Source organism: Siniperca chuatsi, linkage group LG16, assembly GCF_020085105.1.
Source record: "Siniperca chuatsi isolate FFG_IHB_CAS linkage group LG16, ASM2008510v1, whole genome shotgun sequence".
NCBI lineage: Eukaryota > Metazoa > Chordata > Actinopteri > Centrarchiformes > Sinipercidae > Siniperca > Siniperca chuatsi.
Genome location: NC_058057.1, coordinates 5,154,921 through 5,182,500, shown reverse-complemented (window position 1 = coordinate 5,182,500; position 27,580 = coordinate 5,154,921). Strand labels below are relative to the sequence as shown.

Genomic DNA, 27,580 nt, shown 5'->3' with positions numbered 1-27,580 from the left:
CAGACCTCTGAAAACCCAACAGAGGCCAGAGGCACTTGTGTGGAGAAGGGCTTTTCCTTGTCATCTCTGCTTACTGTTGAAGGAATAGCCAAAAATGGGCATGGGATATGAAACTCAGCAGAGGATATGGAGCACTGGAGTGCCTGTCACAGTGCATCCAGGCACTGGCAGGGACAGCGGTGTTAAGAGGATGCTGTGCTGAGATCTGAAATGCCTCCCCCTCCCTTCTTCTCTTCGAGCTCAGCATCCCTAGGAATTACAGAACGTTTATACTGGATGAATGTGCAACACACAATCTACATCCAGTGCCAATGCAGGAAGTAGTGTGCCCTTTTATATAGTGAGGCAGAAAGTAAGGGTGTGGAGGTTTGGGTAGTGGATGAGATTGCACTACTAGTGATACTACTACTACTACTACTGAGATTGCACTACTAGTTTGTATAAGTCACAATGTTTCGCAAGTTAGTAGTTGACTAGTTGCAGCCATCATATCTGACTTGTTTAATACATGTAAAAGGGCACAGCCACTCATGTAGGATTACTGCTCTAAACAACACCACATAATAATCAAGGTTTTTATAAATGAAAGGTTTATTGAACTACAAACTACACACACAATAAACTACTAATAATTACTAATGCAATGAATTCAGCAATGATTAATAAATGCATTAATTCAATTTTGAATACAGCCCAAACTATTAATGATTGAATGAAAACCAGTGTGTACCAGATAAAGCAGTAGATTATGGTAATGTCTTTGTGGTAATTTGTGGAAACAGGAGACAGTGGAAGAACCTTAACATTAATCAGTGAAATCATTTTAATAATGCACCATTCAGCGGCTAAGAGGTTATTTGGAACCATGAAATAGCCTACTTTATGATTCCATGTCATGATTGTTGAAGGGAGATCCTACTCCTGACCTAATGCTAAATTACTTTTAGTAATCTAATAGCATCAACCCCAAAATCACAGTAAAAGTCTCACCTGGTGTTTCAAATGGCCAAGTAAGAAGTTGCGCTGGAAGGGGAGGGGTGGAGGATCTGTGTCGTTTCTCGCGTGGGGATCTCTCGAGTTCTCAGGCATCCTTGGATGCACTCGGCCCCACATGGTGACTGTCGGCCTGTCTTTCTTCCTTCAGCAGGCGGCAGGGTGATAGCATTTTCACCCCCCCCCACTTGGCTGGGTGTGATGGAGCCATGGTGGCTTTCAGAGTTTGTTGAACTCAGTTTGTTCCAGTTCTAACTTTTGGTCATGTTAAAAGTATTGTGTGCGATTTGATGATATTTATCATGTGACGATAGAAAAACGTCTATTGTTTATTTTGTTGTGACGTAAATCACACTCTTTACAGCAGTTATGTTCGTCATCCGCATGGCACAGATGCAGGCAGGAAATTTGCATGACAACGCAACACAGAACGGGGTAATTCCGAACAGGAGAAGGACTCCGACCAGCCAAGACAAAACGAGGAGCTTGTACCTAAAAGAGGGGCTACTGCCGTACTTAGCAAATTATGCTGCAGACCGGTCCCCACAACAGACCCAAGGATTACAATGCCAAGCCAAGTTAAACTGGATTAAACAATTTGCTTTTGGAACATGAGACTTATTCATGAGACAGCGGTGTAGACATTAAACCTAGCTAAAATGGACCTACATTACTTATGATGTAGTTAAACTGAACACTTGTTAATGCCAAGCTTACTGAAAACGACAGAAGCTGAAATGAAATTACCTCCTGACAGTTTTTCTTTTACAAGGTACAAGGTAATTTATTTATCATTTTACAATACAAGGTTGCACAACGAAATGAGTTTGTTTCATGCTACACACATAGAACATAACAGATAATTAAATTTATATTAAAAAAGCTCCCCAGAAGTCCATGTTTGTGGACACTCTGTCGGTCCCACGGGGCGAATTCGGCTCGAGTCAGATCTTTCCTTCCATAATCAGGCAGATGACGTTCAGTTGTGATGGCAACGCGTTGTGAGCGTCTGCCAGAAATTGACCGAGTTAAAAGTTCGTTATGGTCCACGTTAGGACTCAAGTGCTGCAGCAGAGTGGAGCAGGCATCCTTAACCTGGTAGCAGCAATTTCGGAGTGCTAATAGAGTTTCTTTCTTTAAGAGTTAAGTCTTTGAGTCTCTTTCGCTCCATCTTTCTATCTCTTTCTATTTCTCCTTCTCTGCACCACATGGCTGGTGCGTAAAGTCCAGAGTTTCTTCTTTTCTAATCTTAAACCACAGAACTGGAACAGACTCCTTTTTAGCAGGCTTCTTTCTTTCAAAGTTGTTGGATATCAGCATGTTCTGTGCGCCTTCAGTTCCTCTGCAGGTCGGTTGAATTCAGTTCAATTCAATTTTATTTACATAGCGCTAATTCATAACAGAAGTTATCTCATTGCACTTTTCCTATAGAGCAGAGCTAGACCGTACTCAACAAATCCCACCATGAGCAAGCGTTTGGCGACAGTGGCAAGGAAAAACTTCCTTTAGCAGATACACTTTTCCTCTAGCAGACATACACATGTGCTCTGATGGCCTGTGGGATTCAGCATTTCACTTACATTTTCTTTTATATCCAGCCATGATAAATTAATTGTTGTGTAGATGCATATTCACGTTTCCTGTTTCATTAGCTATTCAACACATCATAATAGGCTAATACCCAAGATTAAGTAACCGTAGGCATGTTTAATTGATTACTGTTAAGGTTAAAACAACAAGAACTCAGTTTTAATATAATACAAATATTCTTTGAAATATGTCATTAGAGTAAAAAGCAAGGACTTACACTAATGAAACTATATCCCAAATTATCCCATGTCACTGAATTTTTTTTTTGTCAATACAGAACATGGTGAGCCATACATTGTACAAATATCATATTGTCTGCACATAAAGAACAGTTCTTGTTAACAGAGTCTCTATTGTTCTTTATGTTGAAATAAACTTTGCATTCTTCCTATAATATTAATTATACATAACATATTGGTTAATACATTGACCAACTTTCAGAAAAATCTAAGTCTTTTTATCAATAAGGATACAAAATGTTCATCCGAATCTGTGTTGATCATGCTACAGCTCACATTCGCATTCTGGAGTCTGTCTTTTCCATGCAGTCATCCTCCACACAGCCATAATGTGTAGCTAAATGCCTCATTTGCTGCTGCTGCTATGGGAATGAGAGCCAGTGTTGCTGGCTTGTGCCAAGGCCTGCTGGGCAGTTGTTGAAGAGACTACTACTCTGTGTGCTGTCAGGACAACTTAGGCCACACATCAGGCTTGTTGTTGCCTTGGGCAAACAGGCATGTACCAAGTAGAAAAATTCTGTCTACTTTAGGTTCTTGAAATAAAGCTGAAATTGACGTCACTGTGAATACAAGTTTTTATTTGTGTATGCGGAGAGAGACTGACATGAAAATCTCACAGCAAAATGTGCAGTCTTTGAGTTGTTTTTCTATCTTTCTTTTATACTGAGTAACAAACATTGATTATTCTCATAACAGTCTCCTTTCTCATTCCTGATTGCTGATTCCTGCATACACTAGTTCAAAGTTGAAGATAATAATGTGTCCTCTCTGTCTTCTCTCAGCAGGACAAAACAAATTTTTCCCACCTGACAAGCACTCAGTAAAATTTGATTAACTGTTACAATAATAACCTTTAGCTGCTAAGTAACTTGTTGAACTTACTGTATACAGTACAGACAGATAGTAACTCTGAGCCATTCACTGCACTGTACGGTATGTTCCAGGCTTCCTACATAGGCTTGGAACTAAAAGAAGGGATAGGGCTGAATAATAGTGTGATAGTCATATTGCAAGAGCCGGAACCAACGATCGTTTTGTGAAAAATGACACACTGCTCTGTGTAACTTTTATTCAAACATTAAATAGGTGTGTGTTTTTATGGTTCAAGAACACCAACAGAGTGCAGGGCTTAGGTTAGTTGTAATCGCCTCTCTGTCTGATCAGTCGATGCACGGAGGTAAAACGTGTGTCCAGCTGGTAATTATCAAACTACAGCCTGGTTTCTGACAGGCATCGCAGTGATTAGTTTTTCCTCCCACATCCCCACCTGACTGAATGATTGAGCCAATTATTACTACTTCTTCCAACTTGTAAAAACTCAGGTTTTCTTTTTTCCAGACATGCAACCTGCTGCTCTGAGTAATTATCACAAAGCGAACGCACAGTGTGATTGATCAATCATTATCACCTATGAGCTCAATCAGACAGACCCTGACACATCTTGTCACTTTATCAGTCTAGTTAATAGATAAGATGTGTGCCGAAGTGTCCTTGGGCAAGACACTGAAACCCAAATTGCTCCCAATTAGGAAAGTTAATAATTAACTGTTTAACTGTTAACCGACAATACGAATTTTGACCGATTAATACTATCAGTTAAACAGTTAAAAAAATATTCTTTGTTTTTTGTTTTTTAATATTTAAAAAAGAAAGCCTGAGCAAAAAGAAGTACTATGTGGGATAATTTTGCCCAAAAGGAACGACGGCAAGATTTGTAAGATGTGCAATGCAGTATTGAAATATAACACTAGTACAACACGATGCAATACCACTTGCGAAGCAAACATCCACAAGCATCGGGTGATGGAGGACAACCAACTTTGCCCTCCATGTTAGCAGGGAGATGTTATGCGCAGGAAATAACTCAGAGAATCGAGCCTAATTACAAAATCCCATCAAAATTATTACCAGTCGAATTGAAGCCCATTTTGCAGAGAAAAAAAGAAGCTTAAAATGTAACTAGTGCTAAGTTAGTGGCTCTCACGACCGACTGCTATATCATTGAGGACTGGCGGGTTAAATTGCCAGGCAGACACACAGCTGACAACCTCACAGCTAAACTAATTGATGTGGTGGGGACTTACCTGGAAAGTGGCTGCATGTGTCCACGACAATGCACACAGCATTGACTCAGTTGCCTGTTTTGCGCATACACTGCAGCTAGCAGTAAATGATGGATTTAACCTGTTTGTGCATCGAGTTATTATTTCAGCTGGGCAACTTGTCAGGCACTTCAGCCACAGCACCCCTGCATGCAAGGCACTGGAGGCCAAACAAGAACAAATTAAACTTCTGAAAAACCAGCTCATCCAGTCATGCAAAACTAGATGGAACTCTGAGTTTGGAAGACTTATTGAACAACGGTAGGCAGTTACAGCTGTTCTGTCTGACCGAACAGTAACAAAGCTGCAAGAAGCCAGAACCCTCAATATCCAAGATGAATACTTGCAGATAATGGAGGAGATTGCGCCTGTGTTGGAGACTTTGAAATGTGCGACTGCCATCATGTCCACAGAAAAGGACGTGTCAGTTACCCAATCACCTTCAGCCTCCTAAACACACACCTGATGAAAGCTGAGGATGACGGCTGAAGAGTGAGAAAGTTCAAGGCAAATGTTTGGCAGTCCTTGATTGACCGCATTGGGGTAGGCTACAGTGCCTTGCGAAAGTATTCGGCCCCCTTGAACTTTGCGACCTTTTGCCACATTTCAGGCTTCAAACATAAAGATATGAAACTGTAATTTTTTGTGAAGAATCAACAACAAGTGGGACACAATGATGAAGTGGAACGAAATTTATTGGATATTTCAAACTTTTTTAACAAATCAAAAACTGAAAAATTGGGCGTGCAAAATTATTCAGCCCCTTTACTTTTAGTGCAGCAAACTCTCTCCAGAAGTTCAGTGAGGATCTCTGAATGATTCAATGTTGAGCTAAATGACTAATTATGATAAATAGAATCCACCTGTGTGTAATCAAGTCTCGTATATATGCACCTGCACTGTGATAGTCTCAGAGGTATTTTTAAAGCGCAGAGAGCATCATGAAGAACAAGGAACACACCAGGCAGGTCCGAGATACTGTTGTGGAGAAGTTTAAAGCCGGATTTGGATACAAAAAGATTTTCCAAGCTTTAAACATCCCAAGGAGCACTGTGCAAGTGATAATATTGAAATGGAAGGAGTATCAGACCACTGCAAATCTACCAAGACCCTCTAAACTTTCAGCTCATACAAGGAGAAGACTGATCAGAGATGCAGCCAAGAGGCCCATGATCACTCTGGATGAACTGCAGAGATCTACAGCTGAGGTGGGAGACTCTGTCCATAGGACAACAATCAGTCGTATACTGCACAAATCTGGCCTTTATGGAAGAGTGGCAAGAAGAAAGCCATTTCTTAAAGATATCCATAAAAAGTGTTGTTTAAAGTTTGCCACAAGCCACCTGGGAGACACACCAAATGTGGAAGAAGGTGCTCTGGTCAGATGAAACCAAAATTTAACTTTTTGGCAACAATGCAAAACGTTATGTTTGACGTAAAAGCAACACAGCTCATCACCCTGAACACACCATCCCCACTGTCAAACATGGTGGTGGCAGCATCATGGTTTGGGCCTACTTTTCTTCAGCAGGGACAGGGAAGATGGTTAAAATTGATGGGAAGATGGATGGAGCCAAATACAGGACCATTCTGGAAGAAAACCTGATGGAGTCTGCAAAAGACCTGAGACTGGGACGGAGATTTGTCTTCCAACAAGACAATGATCCAAAACATAAAGCAAAATCTACAATGGAATGGTTCAAAAATAAACATATCCAGGTGTTAGAATGGCCAAGTCAAAGTCCAGACCTGAATCCAATCGAGAATCTGTGGAAAGAACTGAAAACTGCTGTTCACAAATGCTCTCCATCCAACCTCACTGAGCTCGAGCTGTTTTGCAAGGAGGAATGGGCAAAAATTTCAGTCTCTCGATGTGCAAAACTGATAGAGACATACCCCAAGCGACTTACAGCTGTAATCGCAGCAAAAGGTGGCGCTACAAAGTATTAACTTAAGGGGGCTGAATAATTTTGCACGCCCAATTTTTCAGTTTTTGATTTGTTAAAAAAGTTTGAAATATCCAATAAATTTCGTTCCACTTCATGATTGTGTCCCACTTGTTGTTGATTCTTCACAAAAAATTTGTTTTATATCTTTATGTTTGAAGCCTGAAATGTGGCAAAAGGTCGCAAAGTTCAAGGGGGCCGAATACTTTCGCAAGGCACTGTATTTCATTTATAGGGTAATATAGGCCTAAGAGTATAATAACCTACTATAGGAACTATTCTATTATTATTATTAGCCCTAGCATATTATTATTATCCCTAGCGTGTATTGTTACTATTAGCCTATTACTATCATTCTCATTGACATAATAGCCTGTTCTGTTATGAATTAAGAGCGACATTAATTAGGCTATATTGTTGACATGGATGAGTTGGTGGCCAAACCAGCGCTGATCGCCTTTGTCCTGGACCCTCGCCATAAACTTCTGTTTTTTTTTTGCACCAAGGGAGAGAGAAGCCGAAAAAGAAAAACTCAAGGAAATCTGTACTACCGTGGAAGTGGCCACTGATGATGAAGATGGCGCTATTGGGTGAGATGATGAGACAGCTGGGGCTATGGAGGGGACACCTATATGAGAGACAATCCCCCCTCATTGGATACTAATCCTCTTGAGTGGTGAAAAGGTACTCAGACGCGCTTCCTGAGGCTGGCCAGTCTAGCGAGGCGCTATCTCTGTGTTCCTGGGAAAAACCAGTAGACAAGCTGTCCGCAAGGCTGAGGACTGAGGTAGGCTTGGCCTGTTTATTTTATTTTGTATTTATTTTCCTATTTGAGGTCTGAAAAATGTGACTACAATTTTCCATTTTGTCAACCTGCTGGCTGTTTTTGATCATTAATTAGCCTATTTAAAAGTCTGGCTTCTATTTATTTATTTTAATAAGTTATAAAATATTTTCCTATATGGGAGATTATGCCTACTAAAGGTTCGCTGGAGTATTTAATGAGTGTTTTTGTTTTGTTAATCTGTTTTTGTTCATTAGAAAGTCTGGCCAACATTTGCTATTTACTAACATTTATTTAAATTATATATATTTTCATGTAGGACTATTGTCTATTTTATTCAGTTCACAGCGCTGCAGGGTAGGCTATTCTAGCCTACGATGTGTGAATCCTCATGTTCTGTTGTTGTATATGCTGCTATTGTACAAGTAAAAATAAATCCTTTCTTATGCAATTTTTTTGTTGTATTGGTAATTTTTTAATGGGTGACATTCATCTTTTCTAAATAGTACATTTTAATCTTGTTAATGACCAGTTAACGAGGGTCGGCTATTGGTCAGGAAAAAAAATCATAAATTAGCATCCCTACTCCCGATGGTTGGCCAGCAGCCTGTGTGGTAGCTTGCTGCCATTGGTGTGTATGTGCCTGAATGAGTGGCAAAAACCTTGTAAAGTGCTTTTGATAAAAGCACTATATAAATGTAGCCATTTACCATATAATGGCGTAAACAATTGCCTCACGATCTGTGTTTCATGCGAGGCAGCGTGCCTCCATTATAATAATGCTCCAGGAAACCTTGCTCTAAATACATGATCTAGATGTTTGCCTAATTTCAGAGACTACTCAGGTAGTTGTTGTAAATGACAGAAAGCTCATTCACAATGTTGTCCAAATCTCCTGCACATCATATCAACATTTAAAGCCTATCACCTTTAAAGCTCTGAGTCGGGACCTGCAGTATTCAGCAGTGAAAGAGCTTGTCCTGTGAAGCTACAGCTAACGTTAGCTTAAGCGGCTTAAGTGCTGAGCTATCAACAGCATCATGAGGGGTTGTCAGTCAAACGAAACAAACATTCCTTTCTCCTCTTTTCATTCTAATTACTGTCAAAAATGTTTATCCTTCGCCCTTCCTCTTTCCTTGGTTATTATTACCGAGCACCTCTCTCTTCGTCTCTCTTGCATAACAATTATGTGGTCTCAGGAATATCTTGAAGACACTTTGGTTCTGATCCTTGCGCTCCCGGCTACCAGCTGCTTGTACTTTTGGTGTTATAGGAACTCTAAGGATGATGCTGGTGTGCCAAACATTAAATGTGCCCATCTCCTTTACAGTGTTCCAGGTTTGTCTGCACACAGCATAGTTGTTGATGTCTGGGCTTTTTTTCTTACCTTTAGAGAATTTCCGTTGCTTTTAGCTTTTAATTTCTCTTAACCACGAGAAACAACTTCACTCAGAGTAGAGTCTGAGCTAGATAATCAAAATTGAAGCTTCCTCTGGTTTTGTCAGAGTTACTGTTTTATTGTTATTTCATTAAACCAAGTTTTCAAAATAGTGTGAGAATTCAGAGACCCCCTGTTCGACTGTAGAATATTTCAAGCTTTTTAATTTGGCTTTGTGTGTGTGTGTGTGTGTGTGTGTGTGTGTGTGTGTGTGTGTGTGTGTGTGTGTGTGTGTGTGTGTGTGTGTGTGTGTGCGCGCGCGCGCGCGCGCACGCACGCACGCACGCACGCACGCATGTGCCTCAATATAAACATACAATTTGGAATTGGTTGATATTGTAATATGAGATTAGATATCAGGAAGAGTAGTGGCTAATATGTTAATGCCTTAATCATATATTTTTTTTGCCTTTAAACCTGAATAGTAATGTGGCACAATATTTAGTGCTTATTAAACTGTTTCAGTTTTGGTCATATCATATCAATTCATGTGTTTCTAATGATAATTTCGACAAATGTTCCTGTATAAATTAGGGCTGGGCAATATGATTAAAATTAATATCACAATATTAATATGAATATTTTTCAGATTTAAATATTCATGAAATCACATACAAAATGATTTAAACTGATTTTCAGTCCAGTGAACTGTAACTCATTGTTATGCAGTTCATCAGGAACCCCCCCACACACATACACAAAAACTGAAATGAAACCATGTGGTTCACAGTCAATAAATGACAATGATATTAAACTGGACCTGCAAGAAGGTATGCCGGGGTCCAAGCACCCAAAGCAACTCAGGACCATAGGCGCACCAAGCACCAATATTATGTGCAGAATGAAATGTGATCATGAAATATATTCTGAAACAGGGTTGTTTTGTGACAGCTGATTTCATTTTTATCCAGTTTCTGGTTGGCAAAATACCTGATTTTGCCAAGCTCATATGTCAACAAGTCTATTATCTCTCCTCACTGTTTTTTATTAGTAGAGCAACAGCAATGTAGAAAACATTCAGGTAGAAGGACTCTCATTTTTAGCCGGTGCTGACATTCTTTTTTTTTTTGTAAAATGGCAAACATCGTTGGCGTCAGATTATATCAACTATGTTAATTCTATAATGGCTAAAATTGAACTTTTGGCTCCTGTCTGGTTAATGTGCTCTATGCAGGCTTGTGTCTGTACTCAGCCAAAGAGTGTTTTTTAGCAAAAGAAATGTCACGCTCTAACAACACTCTATGATTGCTAGTGGACTGTGTGTTTCTGTAGTTCAACGATAGAGTGATGAGAAAAGTGAGAGAAATGTTTCTCTGAATCTCGTCCATTTCAGGAGAATCTCCCAGTTAAACTTAAATGCATATCATATCAATATTTTAAGCTTCTCAACTTATTATGCATTGAGACTTCCATTATTGGAGCAACTTGCCCAAGAAAATAAGGCATGTAGAGTTAGTAGGTTACAGCTATTAAATTCAATGTGTTACATACATTTGATCAAAATGTCATATCCTCTGCTGCTAATCTCATTTTAAAACCGTTGTGGTGTACCACCCAGCCTGAACAAAATGTAGACATCTTTCAGGAGCTGCTGATGTCATTTGTAATCACTGTTCTGCTGACCGTTAGTTAAGCTGCCATCTTGTCTTGTCATCTTGAAGTCTTACATGAATATTACAGAATTTGAAATGGTAAATGGACTGTACTTGTATAGTACTTGTATAACCTTTCTAGTCTTCTGACCACTCAAAGTGCTTCACATACTACATATCGCATTCACCCTTCATACACTGATGACAGAACTGCTCATCAGTACAAAGAAACTAATTAATCATTCACACACAGCACAGCCCTCAGGAGCAATTTGGGGTTCAGTGTCTTGCCCAAGGACACTTCGACATGTGGACTGAGGGAAGCCGGGATCGAACTGCCGACGGGTTCGACCGATTTGTGGATGACCCGCTCTACCACTAAGCCACAGCCGCCCTTAAACAATTTGAAGGGTTTGTACACACAGCAGCTGATGGACAGATAGGCTGATCATACTTACATATATCACACTTGCGACCTTCTGGTTGTGGGTTAGTCTTTTCAACAAGTAGGCTGCCCCGCCTACAGCTGGCTCAGCATTGGTGAATTTGAAATGTTATGTTGCTACTCATGACGGATAGAGCTCACACTGTGGAGCGCTGCAGCTGCATATTCAGCTGTTCACAGATCACTGCACAGTTAAGCTTCCTGTCTGTTATTTAATTTGTTGGCTCTTATGTGCGGTGCCACATGGGAAAACAGCTTTATCATATTTCGGGTTTCAGTTGAAGCTTAACATTTTCAGAAAACTCAACAGATTGTCATTGATGGAGGTGGAATTATGTATGCATGCATATGTGTAGTGAGAGCAGAGATGACACTAGAGCTGGAATCAAACCCACAACATCGAAGGCACATGCCGTTATGCCCAAGCACTAACATCCCCCAAGCAGGTTATTTTATAGTTCTGATGGAAATGTAGCTCAGCTCAGGTCTGTTCTGTGCTGGAGTTGTCTTTTCAGTGAAATAGACATCTATGTCAGCTAGAAAATGTGGGTAGAGTTGCATTTATGACAGAAGGCAGAAATCCTGGCTCCTTTCCTGGGATATAGTCATTTTTGCAATGCAAAACTGTCAAAACATGAGGTGTATTCTGATGAGTTTTGGGTCAAGATGACGTAGGCTGGTGCATGATTATTGTATTTTGTCTTACACAGGATCAGTTTCTCATCTGCCCCGTTGTCTTAATAATTTTACGCTTGAGTAAGACTGCAAGCACTCCATGACCCCCTGCACTCTTGGGTAAACAGGAGGAAGTGGGGAAGCCTTGAAAACACACACACACACACACAGACTCTTCCCTCATGGTCCTTGTGTGTCAAATGTGAGATTATTGTGGTTGGTTCACATCTTCACTGAAGAGTGTCTGTCCTCCGGCGGAATCAGACAGAACACGTGCCCTGAAAGCCACGTGGTGTCAGGCCATCTCTTTGCTCCGCTGCTTCTCTCCCCCCTGCAGCCTCCACATCCTCTCAACTCGCCTTGCCTTCATCCCTGTTATTTGCCCTCCCACCCATCCCCACTGCTGCTCTTCGTCCTCTTCTTCTGTGTTCATTTCACAGTCTCCATTTCCAGCTCAACACCCTAGCAGTCCGTACTCGATTGGATTCCAAACCAATTTTGCCTCCATGAATACCTCTTAGTTCCGCTTTCCTTATCACAATTACTTTCCAATTTTCAGCCCCATCCTGTTTTTCCTTTTGCAGCAGGCTGGTAGCTGATAGCTGGAGCTTTAGTAGCAGCCCATAAGAGAGCAAAAGCAAATTGACCTTGCTGTCTGATACCTCAACAGCTCCTTTGAACTTGTGATGAGCATTTTGTTAACATGAGGCTGAGACTGTGACATCAGCACCTGTTGTCACTCATGACCTTGTGTTAAAAATGATGGGCTATTTAACCCCAGGCTTTGCCTTAGATGGACTCTAATGTGCCCTCACTGTGAGGACTCACCTCCTGTACTGTGACTGGTGTAGCTGCAGCCTGGCAGTAAGCATTCCATCAAGGAGCGTCCCTTTGTCCTTTGCTGCCAGGGCAGCGAGTAGTCCTTGTATCATCTAATCATTCAATTACTCCATTCAATCTGGCAAAGGAAAAAGGAAAAACTGGTCAGAATTTTGTTTTTTCATTTTTTGTGGGCATCAAAAAAGGAAAATTGATGTGTGTTTTCCTGTTTTCACATTGAAGTGGGTAGAAAACCAAAAAACGAATCGAATATCAGATTTTTTCAGATTTGTGAATTTCTGACTCTTCTTCACCGTGTGCATGCACTGAAGTGCACGCACCTCACAGGAGGATGCAGAGTGAAAACGTGAAATCCTATCAGACATTTTTATGATTTCTGAGGAGATTTAGTGTTTATGACCGACGACCTGTAGCCTGCGAAATAATCATATAGATATTATTATACCAGAAGTATCCCAAGGTATAGGCTACACTAAGCAAGCATTGTAATAATGAGATACCCTCAGCTTCATGTTAAAAACGTTACACATCTCACATTATCAAATTTTTTGAGGGGGGAGTTTTCACTTGTATGTTGCCTTTGTCTGCGTGTGATGTCTGGATGATGAATTGGTGGGTTACAAATGCAGTATGGACCTTAATTTTCATTTTCAAAAATGCTTTACAAACTTTTTCTTTTAATCTGTGTGCTCCGCGAAGTAAGTGCAGACTGCGCAGCCACAGCAGAGAAACAGTCTAAAACAAAATAACAGAAAAACAGAAATAAGACTTGTTTTTTGGCTTTGGTTTTCTTGTTACCCATTTTGAGACGAAGACAAGGAAACACACAGTCATTTTCATTTTATTAAAGCCTACAAAAAACGAAATTTTGACCCGTTTTTCCGTTTGCCAGATTGAATGGAATATTTAAATGATCGGATTAGACACAGACCTAAACATGACATTTTGTTCAGGCTGGGTGGTACACCACAACAGTTTTAAAATGAGATTAGCAGCAGAGGATATGACATTTTGATCAAATATATGTAACACATTGAATTTAATTGGTGCTTCCAATAATGGAAGTCTCAATGCATAATAAGTTGAGAAGCTTAAAATATTGATATGAAATGCATTTAAGTTTAACTGGGAGATTCTCCTGAAACTGACGAGATTGAGAGAAACTTTTCTCACCACTCACACCACACCAATCGTTGAACTACAGAAACACACAGTCCACTAGCAATCATAGAGTGTTGTTAGAGCGTGACATTTCTTTTGCTACAAAACACTCTTTGGCTGAGTACAGACACAAGCCTGCATAGAGCACATTAACCAGACAGGAGCCAAAAGTTTAATTATAGCCATTATAGAATTAACATAGCTGATATAATCTGACGCCAGCGATGTTTGCCATTTTACCCAACAAAAACGAATGTCAGCACCAGCTAAAAATGAGAGTTCTTCTACCTGAATGTTTTCTACATTGCTGTTGCTCTACTAATAAAAGACAGTGAGGCGATATCTAAACGCCCCCACAATCATCATCATCATCGGCTGGACTTGTGTAACCATCCTTCATAGAGTGATGAGGTTGTTTGTATTCAGAGTACCACAGCAGGCCTGAGTGTGTTGCGGGCTGGGTCATGACACAAGGGTTAATGCCAGCAGATGTTTCTTCTGCGCCTCATTCTGAGAGCATGTTGCATCTGCACATAAGCTTACAAAATGCTGCCATGGGTAGAGAGTGACCCCTTAAACACAACTTCGTGTTTACTTTCTTTCTGCCTTGGGCCTGAGTTACAAGTTCAGCTGTGTTTGTAGCATGCAGCAGGATCATGACTCCTCCTGTCAACTCCTAATCATCTGCTCATCTTTAATATGCAACTAATAGGCAATCTTTCAATTTGACCACAGTGGGTTCAGCTGTGTACATTTGCAAAATGTACTGATACCATTAATAGGGTATATTCATCCTGTCTTTCTGAAAAGTCCTTTGCAATCACTGAGAGTTATTATTATTATTATTTATTGTTATTAGTAGTAGACTAAATAGCACATAAACTAAAAACGGCCGGATGCTAATAAAGGCCTGGTAAAACATATTGAGGGAGTGTGGACTTATCTACACTATTAGGACAGCAACCACAATTATTTTCATTCTTGATTAATCTGACAATGACTTTTTTTTTAAAAATCTATTGATTAATCATTTGGTCAATTTCCTATCATAAAAGGCTGAGAAAGCTGGAAAATATTCACATTTGAGAAGCTGTAACCAACCAATGAAGTTTGGGGATTTTTGCTGAAAAAAATAACCTAAAAATGTATCCATTCATTTTCTGTTGATCGACTAATAAATTAAACAACTAATTGTTTTAGGTCAATGTACTATGGCTCACAGGGTAAATTCAGTAAAATGTACATTTCCACAGTAATTTCATCAGTACAACATAGTAATGTCGTACCGAAAATAATTCTAATCGTTTCTTCTTTGCTAATTTTTCGTTCAGAATTCAGCTACCGCCAGTAAAGCTCAACACTTCCTAGAGACGCTTCACATTAAAAGCCTGAAGGAGGCACACACATCCATAAATTATTTGCACGTGCTGGGTAACAATTTCCAGCACAAAACGATTTTAAAAAACACCAGCACACTGCTTTTTCATTCCCACTTGTTCTTTTATTCTATATGGACATGACAACTTCCATTTTGAGTTTTTCTCACCTTTACCTGTGGAAGACCATTTGTGGTCAAAATGTTGACATGCCATATTAAAAGCATATTATGAAGGGAAGGTATTATGGCCTTGAGTTTCATTGACAGTAGCTTAACAGCAAATGCAAAAGAGCAAAGTAGACTGTACTGTAATTAATTAGTAAATGAAATGAGTATTGTTTTTAAAAAGAGAAATTGCAAGCAGCCAAGTGGTGAGTATAACATGACATTTTCCTGATCAAGACAACAGGTAAACATGGAGGAGGAGTTTGCATGAACAGCAAATTTAAACAGGACCAAAAAAGAAAACCGGGGAGGCTTCTTACTGAAATTTAATGAAATATCCAACAAGGAATATTGGGAACAAATATTACCATCTCCATAGAAAATCTCTTTATAACTCAGCTATTCGTTGTAACTACATATGTACCCTAGGTTCTGCTTCTCAAGTGTTTAAACCTGTTTCTTAATCAAAGACTCATGGTTTAATCATGCAGTATGCCAGTCCACACACCAAGGGCTTAGTGGGAGACTGTGTACAAAAGTGTCTTGTTGAATAATTGTTAAGAAACAGAAGTGCTAAAGGTGGTCTTGAACCAAGATTTTTGGATTGCACATTTGAAGGAGTGTCCCATCAATGTGATTCTTATATCCCCATGGGCACTGTCACTCTCCTCTATCCATTATATTTACAGATATTTGCTGTGTGTTGTTTCAGCCTTTTTACCCTAGCTGTCTGAATGAGGGTGACAGTCAGTGCACCGCCAGTACATGGAGCCCTGTCCCTCTGCATTCTCTTCTCGTCTGTCCATCTGTGTTAATGGCCTGTTACCCAGGGGAGCAGCACATTTGCAGCCCTTTGCATCTGGAAATCAGGAACTTTGGCCCGTAAAACTGCTTAAGTTGAAAATGTATCCAGACATTTGGGTGGAATTGTAGGGTTTCACACACAAGGCATGGTGATTTACAGCTGCACACACAGAGGATGTAAGCTCTAATGATCATGAAGAAGAACTGTTTTACCCTGTATGCACTAACCTCAGTTTTTTTTCCGTCTTTGTGACCTTTGAATAACCAGCGGTAAAGAGGCTGATGAAAGAGGCTGCTGAACTGAGGGATCCCACAGAGCACTACCATGCCCAGCCACTGGAAGTAAGTTCAACACTGGACACTACTGTGCTGTAGTGACTGTATAGTCCCAGTATTTGTACTATATTACTTTCGTTGAGGATCACCACACAACACCCTTTCCCATCCTGTATAGTCTAACAGAGCATCTTTGGTGAAGATGTACAGTCAATACAAGAAGTAGGCAAATTCCACTTTCATACAAGTTGGGTCTTATTTTTATACTGTAGTTTTGGCCATAATTTATATCAGTAATAATAACATTGTATTTACCAAAGTAATTAGATGTGGGAATATGGTAACATCACAAAATAAGTCAGGTGGAAACAAGAAACAAGAGCAGTGAGAAGATCAGACAGCTCTTAAACAATCAACCCAATTTAGTCAAACTTATTTAGAAGAGAAAGCAAATGAGAATGGCACAATTATTTCCTAAATTGTCCGTATAAGAGATGTCGAGTTAGTAACATGCAGTAATGGGATAAAAATACATACAGATGGAGAGGGAGAGGAGGAGAGAGGAAAGAGGTGCGGCATGGGCAGTCTCCCGGTCTAGGCCTATAGCAGCATAACTAAGGGACTCACCCAAGCCAGCCCTAACTATAAGCTTTATCAAAGAGGAAAGTCTTACTACTCTTAAATGTGGAGATGGTGTCTGCCTCCCGAACCCAAACTGGGACCTGATTCCACAGATATCTGATAGGATTTAAACCAGCTTAGTGCAGTTCCTTTTATGCCAATTGAATGTTCCAGTCTCTGTAATAGGATGTGATGGTCAATGGTGTCGAATGCAGCACTAAGATCTAACAAGACAAGTACATCCATTGTCTGATGCAATTTGTAATTTTCACCAGTGCTGTTTCTGTGCTATGATGCACTCTAAATCCTGACTGAAAATCCTCAAATAAGCTATTGTTATTTAGAAACTGATTGGCGACTGCTTTCTCGAGGATCTTAGAGAGAGAGATTAGATATAGGTCTATAGTTGGCTGAAACCCCTGGATCAAGAGTGGGCTTTTTAAGAAGAGGTTTAATTACAGCTACTTTAAAGGACTGTGGTACATAGCCTGCGCGTAAACTGTGGGATTAGCAAGAAAGTCATTAAAAGAAGGAGAGCGCTATGAGTGCTTGAGCAGAACTAGTGTATGTTTAAATGTATAACAGATAGTTAGTCTCTATAATAAAAAATCTAACAAAATTAACCGTGATGAGCTAGAGCAGCAAAAATACGCTACACCGGAAATGAGACAATACGCTTACCGTAGCACGTCAGCACTCAGAACGTCCTGTTTCAGGTGTGCCAAATTCAGTTTTAAATAATCTGGCAGCAGTAGCGAAGCTCAGGTGTCGGTTAGCAATTAATGGGATTGTTCGAACCCAAGGGTCCTCCTATTTATATGATGAAGTGCAAGACGCTGAACCGCAATTGCTCCCGATTTGTGAAGAGAAAGAATCAGAAATACTTTATTGATCCCCGAGGGGAAACTCTTTCATTACAGCTGCTCACGTCAATGCACACAGGAATAGAAGTACTAACAGAATAGAAATAGAAATAATAATAAAAAATAATAAAATAAGTCCGCAACAAGACAATTATTTCTAGTAAGAAATAAGAGATGTGCAAATCAAAATATAATACACTATAATACAGCTAAGATAAATTAAGTACAAACGTGGATATAAAATATAAAAGCTAAAATAAGTGTAAAGTTCAAAAGTGGATTTACAGGTTGATAAGTACAGTACGGTACAATACAATGTAATAATGTAATAATATAAGTAATGGTGCAATAATGAGTACTGGCAAGTTAAGTGTAGCAGATGAACCAGATTATTAGATGGCGTATATTGCACAGCAGTAATATAACTATTAATAAATATCAATAAACAGGGAATATTAAACTGAAAACAGGCAGGAATGACTTCCTGTGGCGCTCTGTGGTGCTTTTTGGGGGGATGAGTCTTTCGCTGAAGGTATTCCTTTGTTTGACCAGCATGCCATGGAGTGGGTGGGAGACATTGTCCAAGACAACATGTAGTTTGGCCAGCATCCTTTTCTTTGACACCACCGACAGAGAGAGTCCAGCTCCACTCCCACAATGTCACTGGCCTTACGGATCATTTTGTTGAGCCTGTTAATGTCCGCTACCCTCAGCCTGCTTCCCCAGCATGCAACAGCATACAGGATAGCACTGGCCACCACATACTCATAAAACATCCTCAGCATTGTCCAGCAGATGTTGAAGGACCTCAGCCTCCTCAGAAAATAACAGCGGCTCTGGCACTTCCTGTATAGAGCTTGAGTGTTCTTAGCCCAGTCCAGTTTATTGTCCATGTGTACTCCCAGGTACTTGTAATCCTCTACAATGTCCACACTGACCCCCTGGATGGGAACCTGGGTCACTGGTGCCTTGGCCCTTATTTCTACAGCAGCTCCTTTGACTTTGTCGCATTGAGCTGCAGATGGTTCTGCTCACACCATGAGACAAAGTTCCCCACCACAGCCCTGTACTCAGACTCATCACCACCGCTGATACATCTCACCACAGCAGAGTCATCAGAAAACTTCTGAAGGTGGCAGGACTCTGTGTGGTAGCTGAAGTCTGTGGTGTAGATGGTGAAGAGGAAGGGAGAGAGGACAGTCCCCTGAGGAGCCCCAGTGTTGCTGACACACAGTGCTACAGATGCACATGCTGTGGTCTACCAGTCAGGTACTCAACAATCCAGGACACGAGGGGAGCATCCACCTGCATTGCTGCCAGCTTCTCACCCAGCAGGGTGGGCCAGATGGTGTTGAAAGCACTGGAGAAGTCAAAAAACATGATCCTCACCGTGCTTGCTGGCTTGTCCAGGTGGGTGTAGATGCGGTTTAGTCGGAAGATAATGGCATCCTCAACTCCCAGCCGGGGCTGGTAGGTGAACCGAAGGGGGTCCTGGAGGGGTCTGACCATGGGCCGCAGCTGACTCCACCACATAGCTGGGGGGCACAGGCTTTTAGCGCGCCGGGGAAAACGCCATCGGGGCCTGCAGCCTTGTTTGAGTGGAGTTTCATCAGCTGTCCTCCCACCTGGTCAGCAGTCACACACACAGCAGAGGTTACAGGCGGGGGAGGGGGAGAAGTTGTCAGTCTTGAGAGGGCCATTAGTCTGAGAGCCAGTTAAGGGGGGAGTAGGACTCTCCCAGGAAGATGGAAGATGGAGGAGGGGGGAGCAGTGGACTCAGAGGAGTCTGAGGTCTGACAGCAGCTGAGTTAGAGGGGGGTTTGTGAGTTTGTGAGTATTTGTATAGCTTTTTTCAACAATTTATTACAATAGATGTGAAAACCATTGGCAGTATTACAGTAAAATTACAGTACCACCTTTTTCTGGCTAAGTATTTCAGCTCTTACCTTCTTTAGGTAATGCATTCTTCATCTGTGTGTTTTTCGGTCAACTACTACTTCTTCATATTTTAAGCTACAGAAACCATTCAAATGTTAAAACTTGCTCTCTAAGGACACTTGTGCTTCTATTCAATGCTTTTCTACCATTTATACTTTTTAAAATATTATGCTTTTTTCTTAGCTTCTTTAGGTAATGCAGTTCAGCTTCCAATTCATTTTTACATTTTCAGCAGTGCTTTCCAATTTATTATTCTTTTGTATGTTTCTCGGTCGAGTAATACTTTTAGCTACAGAAACAATTCAAATGTAAAACTTTTATGCTCTTTAAGGACATTTATGTTTCTATTCAACTTTTCCAACTCCCAATTCTACCACTTTTACATTTTTGGCATCCAGGTGTTTGAGCAGTCAGTGCAATACATTTGAGCTTTCAGATTTTTCAGGCAAATTCATTTCAGATATCTGCATTTTCAGCAATGTGTTGCGATTTATTTCAGCTGTCAGCATTCGCACGCATTTTCAGCAGGAAATGCAATTTTTCTAGTTTACAATACATAGTGACATTTTCATAGAAATAGAATTCCTTTATTAATTATGAACTGCCGAATTAAAATAACTGCTCACCATTAGCACAACAATCAGCTGTGGGGGTAATGCTCCATAGGACACGTCACTGTCAGTGTTCACTTCAGACAGACATGACAGGGTTGGGTCTTTCCTGATGAACTTGTCTGTCGTATGTGTTCAATGTGACCTTCTCTCTTTCTGCAGGATAACCTCTTTGAATGGCACTTCTCCGTACGCGGGCCCCCAGATTCCGATTTTGATGGTGGAGTTTACCACGGCAGGATTGTGCTTCCCCCAGAGTACCCCATGAAGCCCCCCAGCATCATCCTCCTCACAGTAAGACACCGACGAAGACCAACTCTCAATCACATACAATTATTCTTCCACTGAAGCAGAACAGGAAGACTTCAAATCAGATGATCAAATAGTGGAAAATGGACAGCATGTCATTTAACCCTCAGCCATTTCTGGTTGCAGCACACGTAGTGACAGTTGTCATATCAAAGCCTGGGCTGTCATCAAACTGTCAGAGGGAATTGCACTGGTTTTGTGAGAATATGAGACTGTCTTATTATATTCAGACAGCTGTATGACATCTGCACAAATGACAGGCATAAAAAAAGAAAAAGTAGCTGGACACAATGAAAAGCGTCTGTTACAACAATTCAGAGTACTCTGGCTTTATTCAGTTTCTTTTTCAGTTTGTATTCATTGTTTGCTTTTGCAAAATAGCAGCCTGCATTTCCTTGTTCCACACACTCAACTATTTCATACTTTCATGTCAGTTTGCTTGTCACAACTTTTGAGAATGTATGTTTTATTCATTTATCTCCACCCACATACTCAATTCTACCTTCTTTTTATTGCCTTTCCTCCTAGCCGAATGGAAGATTCGAAGTTGGGAAGAAGATTTGTCTGAGCATCTCTGGCCATCATCCAGAGACCTGGCAGCCCTCTTGGAGCAGTATGTATCCTCAAAGACAAGTCCCACGTTCTCCACATGTAGCTCTTCTTTCTTTCTCTACTTAGGTCTTTCTCCAACTACAGGTCAATGTTTAAGTGTAGTTTGGATAGTCTGGAAAGTATTAATAATGATTGATGATGATTTGTAGAGCTGGAAAATGTGATCAATCACAGCAAAAGTATGGAAAACAATAGATATTCTGTACTTGTGTGTCAGTCCATGCACGGTTATTTTACTTATTATTTTCTGCATAGGAATCTTGCATGACAGAGTGAGGTGACAGTGACACTGCTGTCCATTATTATCATAAATCACATGACCTTAATTCTCGAGTAAATGCTGGTCTTCAGATAATGACAGGGTATCAAATAATAGCAAGAGATGTGGCCAGTAAACAGATAAATCTCAGTTGCAAATAAAAGCAGGCTTAAAAAAATCAAGTGGGGTGCAATTATCTGTACTCTAATGGCTCACATGGTGAATTCAGTATAATGTACATTTCCACACCACTAATTCCATCAGTACAATAGAGTCATGTCATACTCACCACTCTGCTGAGCTGAGTTTCTCTTTTTAACAAAAATACTGTTTTCATTCACTAATGATTCTAACCACTTTGACGCGCTGTCAAGTTGCCATCAATAAAACTGGCTTTGTGCAAATGTTTAATTAAAAGTAAGAGAAGAAATTATGCCATTTGAGTTGCTTATTTTATTTTGAAAGGCCCCACTCACAATTTGACAAGTATTACGCCTTTAACCAGAGAGTTGAAGGTGCTGTAGTCTTTGGTTGGAATTAAAACCTCCAGACTAGGCCTTCCATCTCACATGACAGTCCCTATCTTTTGTACAACATGGACCAACTAAAAATCTTCAAATTCTGTTGATAAGGTGAAAATGTAAAAACACCAAAAAGCACCACAAAACCAATTCAAATCATGTGAATTTGCAGATGATTTTTGGGGTCCTAGATTTTTCTGGAATTAACCTCATATAATTTGTGTTGGTTGCTGCAAATTAATCAGTATTTATTGAGTACCTAATAGTCAGCCTCTTCATAGGAAGAACGGCATATTGTCGTATCTCCAGAGTCAAAACTGATAATTTATTTCAACCGAGAACTCTTTTTAGTTCTCTACTGGCGATCCATCCTTTTGCGGACTTCTGCATTCATGTTACTTCTCAGCATGGGACTTTAATCAGAGGGAACTCAGTGGGAGACGGTGCATTTTCCTCAAAGCATTTTTCCGTACTGGTTCCCTCTCATAATAATAAAAAAAAAAGGTTTAAATTAATAACAGAATTAAATCAAAGACAAAGGTTGCTCTAAACCTCTTTACCAACATACTGCAGGTCACGTGGCCAGCCATGCCTTAGAGATTTCACCTCCCCTGCTGGGTTGTTAAAATGTTGTGTACAAGTTGTGTCTCATCCTGTTTGGAATGACCGCAGGAGGCCTGGCTGGATAATTGCAATTGAGTTCTAAACGTCACAGGCAAGCCAGCTGTGGTGAGTCCAGGTTTACGCTCTACTGTTGGTTGCTGCTTTAGTTGATATGGTACGCCTACATAGTTAAAAAAGTGTGGCTAACTAATTCAAACATTCCGTCTAAATGGAAAAGAAGATTTACATGTTTATATTTTATATATTTCCATTTATTTAGATCCATTTATGAATATATATTTATTTGTGAATATGTTTATATTTTTTCCTCAAGCTGTTTTCCTGGTCTGTTTGTAGTTGATATTGTTTGTATTTTAAAATAAGAGCATGCATTTTTTAGTTACATTCACATAGATTGTTGAATAGGCGGAGTAGCGGTTATGCACACACAGGCACAGATTCATTCATCTTTTTCAGAACCTTAAAGTTAAAAAGATTGAACTTAAGAGATTTATCTTAACACTCTACTGCTGTTATCAAAGTAAAATGTGATGCTGCTTCTTGAATTAATCAAAATGCACACTTCACTGGTAGAAATGACAAACTTTCTGCTCTTACTTTGATTTTTTTGGTTATTTAATTCAAATGACACTTGAGTGAAGTCCAATTTATGTTATGGGTTTTCATCTCATATCGCATTGCAACTACATAATTTGACAATGTGTAGAGCACTGATATCCACTGTCAGTCTCATCAACTCAGTTTGAAAAGGGTGAAATGTTGTCAATCTAATAAGTAAAGATGCTGTAGTCGTATCAGTTATCAGTATTTTACTGTGAAAGAATTGTTAAAATAAGCCATAAAATACATTAATTGCAATAAAAAAGAATGAATTCAAATGCTCCATAATTCAATTTAAATGCTGCCATATTATGTCCACTTTGGCATTGTTACTCTTTGAGAACTCCTGCATGATCTCATATGGAATCTAAGAATGTCATTCCAGTAGAAAAATGAAGGAGCTTTATCCCAGTTTTGAGAAACCTGAAATATGCTACCTGTATCCCGAATGAATACTTTAGCATGTAAACACCTGATCCAGGTTCCTGATCACTGTTAGAAGGGGCAGGTGCTTCCTTACCTTGAGTTACATTGTCATTGCTGGTAAAACAAAACAAAAATATGATGATAAAAAAGCTATAATAATGTACACACTGAAAGTGAAAGTCTGACGGCAGATACATTTTATTGTCTCTTCTGTCTTCAATTACTGCTGATCAGATGTAGGCAAATCAATCAGAGCAAGTAAATTAACTAAGCTGGGTTCATCCGCATCCTGTTGCCATAACTTAGTCAGTACAGAAATGACAGAGATAGGTTGAGAAATAAAGACACATCTGGATCTACACAGAATACAGTTGAAACACGCACTAAACTGGGACTAAACCCAACCAACGAAGGCAACGAGTACTAGCCAATCAGAGGCACACTAGGGCGGGTCATGCCTTCGCCATAGTAGGATTCGCAAATTCACATTCTGGTCTAGCACCATGACATGAAACAGTGGTTTCTCGGTAGAAAAAGAAATTATCCAATGAGCGCCACGGGGGGAACTAAAGCTGTTGTCAAGCTGTTGTCAAGCTGTGCTCCGGAACCAAGGAGGAGTAATAACAACAATGGCAACTGCTATTGACAAGATAGATGCTGCTATCGAGGCTGTTCTAAATCCATAGCAGCCCGACATCGTAGTTTGTTTTTACTTCTGGCTGAACATGTCTCATTGCAGGGAAAAAGAGGAAAAAATCAACCTTGGAGCAAATAAAATTAATGCTGCATTTTAGCAAAAGAAATTTGGCATTTATGTGCATTCAGTGATATGCTATCAAATAACATGCTAAATGATCAACCAAAAAATGTATACTTTGTGTAAAAGGGCCTTAACACTCAAACCCAGAATACTAGTGGGCATGTAATGTTGTCAGTGTTTGGTAGTTACCGTCATAAAATCCAGTGTGGATAACCTTTTAAAGTAGGCTTATCTTTCAAAGACATTCAGTTATAATGGGCTTCCAGATGCTTTATTCAGTATATTGGATAGACTGGAGCACAGACAAAACACAGCCAGTCATTACATAGACACAAACAAGCCCCTGACCCTGACCATATTGCAAAATGTGTCCCGTGCCAGCTGGAGAATGTGAGTACAGACGCATGGTAGATGTCCTCACGGAGTCCGGGGTAAATCCAGGCTTACGCTCAGAAAACAAAGCATCATTCCCACTTATGTAACACGGGTACTGAACATGACGACATGTGCAGTCTGTCGTGTAATTTAACCTTCTCTGTTTTACCCAGCATTGTTGAACGTGCTCTGTTTTTAATTTTTCTCATCTCCTCTTTGTTTTTTCTGCTCTTGTCTGTTTCTCTTCCAGTCCGAACTGCCCTAATAGCTATAATCGGATTCATGCCAACAAAAGGAGAGGGAGCAATAGGATCTCTTGATTATACCCCAGAAGAGAGGAGGGCCCTTGCCAAAAAGTAAGATGTGGTAGATGAAAATCTTTCCAATGTTTACTTTCTGCAGAGCATGTGTTGTAGATCCACTGCTATGGATAGAGAATGATAATGAGGTGAGTATGGAGAGTGGTGTGGAACAGTGTGTGTCATATAGATGATATGATCTTGCATGCTGGATTATCAGACACACGGGTTGAGGATATATATGATCAATGCCAATATTACATGCACGATGCTGGTTAGATGGCATTAACACAGCAAACTAAGATCATGTAACGTAATCAGCACATGAGCGTTAGTGGACATGCCCTTCCACTAATAACTGCCTAGTCACAAAGGGAAAGGAGCGCGCTCAAGCCAGTCCTGGTATTGCAAGATGACAAATTCATTATCGCCAATACCCGGTCTCTGGAGGGAGCATGAATGGGCACATTGCTCTTCATTTCACACCGCATTTCCCTCATAGAAAACGTTGCAAAGCCAGAGAAGGAGAGGATCCAGCTAAAGTCGCTCTTCTTATTAGCAGATGAGACAGGGGTTTCATTAGCACATGTAGATTACATAGACGGAAAGACGCACTTTGCTATAAATACATGGCTGCTTATCTCCCTGATGGAAATCTGTTTTTTTTACTCTGTCTAAGGCTGATGCTGCACTTCTCTTTGGTTTCTCATCTCCTGTTGTGCCTATGGTGATTGTGAGAGACGAACACAGCAGGCCCTGTGGAGGTCTGGAAAGTCTCAGAAATGAATATGAAAAATGTCATTCCTGACACCTGAGTGCACATTTCATATACAGGATACTTGCTGTCACTACATATATTGTGATATTAGTTGTTAAAAGTAATTTACAGTGTAAGGATATAGTGGCCTACTGATGGTCATGTTGCATGGTTTTACCAATGGTTATTCACAGAACAAAGGACAGTTCAGTTCTTTTAAATTACACAACATTATACACTATACATTGTTTTCTACTGCTGATAACTGGTGGCAGGCCTTGCAGAAATGTATGTGTCCTCTATATGTTCAGTGACATCATCCAGTTAATGTTAGCCTCTGTCATTCAGCTCAGTGAGCTCACACTGGATTTAGCTTTACTTTAGCCAGTTAACTCCTCACTCTTCTCTCCTGTGAATCTCTCTCAGTTCACCTCAGAAACTCAGTGTATTATTGTGCTAGAAAGGAAGAAGTAGAAGAAGCTCAGAGGAAAAGTTGGCATGTGGTAAAATATTTTAATAACATGCATCTTTAGCATCTTTCAGCCACTTAGAATGGGAAGTTCTAAGTTATTGGGCTGTGATCCATTGAGTTTGTGAGCTGCAGGTTTGCAGGCTAAGCTACATCTTCAGTCACCAAACACCAGTCACAGATTTACATATGCAGGTATCTGTGATGTGGACATGCTGTTATGCTTCATAGTGAAAACTGCAGCTTCAATCTACCGTTGATGCTGGTCTAACATGGCCAAGACCTCAGTATACTTCAAATGTACTGCGATGTGCAATGTGTTGTCTGACCACGTCCAAAGGCAAGAATGTTCTAAATGGCCACTCACGAAGGCTGGGCGAAAAGCTGGCCATCATAACCTTCTTGTTGTGTTTCGCGTATCATTGTAATTTTGTCTTGATGAGTCATAGAGCGGTGCACACTTTTGGAAAGTATTCATGAAAGTATTCATGGTGCTGCACTTGGTCATACGCACAAAACGCTATGGAAGTAGTGTCTTTGTTTATTTGCAAAAGAAAAGTCTGGAGAGAAGCTATTCCTTAATTTGGCATTTATTAAAGCATTGGAGGATCAAAAGCATCTTGTACAAGGATCTTTTCTATTCAGAAAACCACAGTCAGCAAGCTGTTAATCTGTAGTCATCATCCTAAAAAAGAATGCTATTCTTAACATTACACAGAGTTTTAAATGAGAATGTTCAACTATCTGATGAGAATGTTCATCATGAGTGGTTCAACTATCTGATGAGAAAGTTCAACCACTAGCTGTGGTTTAGACTTATTTGTGACATGAATAGGGCCTTATATTTACCAAAATAATGATCTTCCCAATTACTAAACGGATCATTGATTCCTGAATTTTCAGCCAACTCTTCAGACAGGAAAGTAAGGCAAGCTAGAGCCTTATTAATGCTTCCATCAAGGGCAGTATTATTGGGAATGAATGTACAGCAGAAGTCCCCAAACATTTAGCAGACTCCGCCCTTTTCTGCCAACAGCATATCTAAAGCCATCCTATTCTGCCAGGTCATAAGAGAAGTCGGTCCCAATTGTTCCTCTTAGGCCACAGA

General features: G+C 40.1%; 1 protein-coding gene across 1 annotated transcript in view; it reads left to right on the top strand.

Annotated features, from left to right (window-relative positions):
* Nucleotides 1-27,580, top strand: part of ube2j1 (ubiquitin-conjugating enzyme E2, J1) — a 79,197-nt gene that overhangs the window by 31,107 nt on the left and 20,510 nt on the right. Inside the window, exons 3-6 of the mRNA XM_044170118.1 lie at nt 16,421-16,494; nt 20,624-20,755; nt 21,299-21,383; nt 25,198-25,303. Of these exons, the coding sequence (XP_044026053.1) occupies nt 16,421-16,494; nt 20,624-20,755; nt 21,299-21,383; nt 25,198-25,303 (397 nt within the window). The remainder of the gene's footprint in view (nt 1-16,420; nt 16,495-20,623; nt 20,756-21,298; nt 21,384-25,197; nt 25,304-27,580) is intronic.